We start from the raw sequence: 2,032 nt of genomic DNA on the forward strand, positions 1-2,032 counted from the left end.
TACTGTCTCTAGAAATTAAACCTAGATTCAAAGTCCATACATCTATTTTTACTAATATGACTTTTGGAAAAAGGATTTCAGTTCAATAGTTTTAATATATACTAATGAAGACTAAAAAAATTAAATCCAAAAAATATCTGTAATGTTAGCCAGAATATGCAAAATATATTAACTGCCCAGGTGTAGGCCTAAATACTGCAAATGCAATGTCAAAATCAAACAAGTTCATCTGTTCTTTTTCTTCAAATATAACCCAATATCTAAGACTTAGACATCTGCTCAACTGGCTGTTGTTTTTCACTACACAACTAAACCAGATTATCTAAGTTTTCAAAATCTACCACTGAACTTTTTTTAACAATTTTTTTAACAATAAAATTGAACTAACTACTGAGATTAATAGGTTACATTTTTTATGATGGATAAATTCTAAACTATTTTTATATGGCACACAATTGCTTTATGCATGGGATTTCTTGTAATTATACTATCTGCGTTTTACCAAGATGCCCTCAAAAGTTATGATCTGTGGCAGAAGACCTACACTTTTGAGTTCAGCCCAATAATAATTTCTCTTCAGGAATCACAGCAGTCACTTTGGATATAGTCACAAACCTCTTTTAAATAGATCGTAGGAAACAAAACTGATTCTTTCTTTGATTATAAGCTGCCAGTGAGGTATAGAGTTGTATATTTCCAGAATAATACAGGGTTGAACCCTGTTTTAAGTTTGAGTACTGAGAGTCACTAAGCCAACAGCAAAAGAGCATCTTCTAAAAATGTATAAATCTCATTACTTGACTAACTTCAGCGAGTGTATACACTTTGGCTCCGGAGTCAGCGTTGACTCACCACTGTCAAAGTTGTGGACCAACTTTCTGTGACAGATGCATCATAGGGTACATCATGTTTAGCAAAGCTGAATGGGCAAGTCATTATACTACGTCAGCCGCATCAAATCGTGCTGCACTGTGCGTGAGATAGGCCTGCGAACGAGTCAGTCAAGTAGGCCTATGTGCTCAGCTGTTCGGTCACACCCTTCACTCACGCTCCGTTACTCACACTTCCTAGGAAACAAGACGACCTCAGAGTATGATCGTCTCTATAGAAAACATACAAACCACAGTAAAATGAAAGAGACTCACCTGTTCCGTGAAAATGTTGTTGGGCGAGGCAATACTCCGACTGTCAGAAATGGTCGAGTCTTTTTTCCCCGTTCCCGAATTGCTACTAAAACAGTTCCCCATTTTGGCTGATCTTTTATTTTCTCTTTTCACACACTTATATCCTACTCCACACGCTCTCCGAAGAGCGGAATGGAAAGCACAGATTAAACACTTCACTCCACACCAACGCACATGACACTGGCAAAAGCTTGGAGGGGTTTATTTGGGAAAAATTCGCCGAACATGGTCTCCCGGCCGCACTACGCCTCCATCTTCTTCATTTTCACTTTCCCAGCACAACAACCGCGCAACGCACCCCCTTACCGTCTCCCTCCGCCAAGTAGTTCCTCTAGCAGCGCTGTGCATTGGGTGTTTTTAACTTTTCGTGGAAATGTCCTAAACAGTATCAGTGGGTTGATAAAAGTGTTGTAACTGCTAAATAAAGGCAATATTATAATAGTTTTGACATATATTTTTTCTTTTTGAAGGGGAGGGTTTTTCTCTCTGGGAGGGTTTATTGCCGGCGGAAGAATACCGCTCAAGAATGCGGGCGAGCATGATCGGTCATATACCAACAGGCGGTTAGCATGAGCTTTAATTATATTACGGTAAATTAAAGGAGACTGAAATATGAGTAGAGGAAGAGTATCATTTTAGTACATCCGATATCAATCAATTTATCCAATACTCCAACGCGGACATAAGCGGCAGTGCAAGCGAGACAAAAACATGTTTTCCTTGAGAATGAACGGTGACGAGGGTGCTGAAAACACGAGCGATTATCGCGAATTGGCAACTGAAATGGTGTGGTTATTATAGTTATCATTTGTTTATTTACGTGGCATGAACCTAACAGGTGCCTGCGT

General features: G+C 39.2%; 1 protein-coding gene across 2 annotated transcripts in view; it reads right to left on the reverse strand.

Annotated features, from left to right (window-relative positions):
• LOC119587866 (tyrosine-protein kinase Src42A-like) overlaps positions 1-1,463 on the reverse strand; it is a gene marked incomplete in the record, with an annotated part of 40,299 nt that extends 38,836 nt beyond the window's left edge. The window contains 1 exon segment of one of the 2 annotated variants that reach the window (XM_037936569.1): positions 1,146-1,463. In XM_037936569.1, coding sequence (XP_037792497.1) covers positions 1,146-1,247 — 102 coding nt within the window. 2 annotated transcript variants of the gene reach the window in all.
• Between the last annotated feature and the right edge of the window lie 569 nt (positions 1,464-2,032).

This window comes from Penaeus monodon, chromosome 23 (genome assembly GCF_015228065.2).
Source record: "Penaeus monodon isolate SGIC_2016 chromosome 23, NSTDA_Pmon_1, whole genome shotgun sequence".
Lineage (NCBI taxonomy): Eukaryota > Metazoa > Arthropoda > Malacostraca > Decapoda > Penaeidae > Penaeus > Penaeus monodon.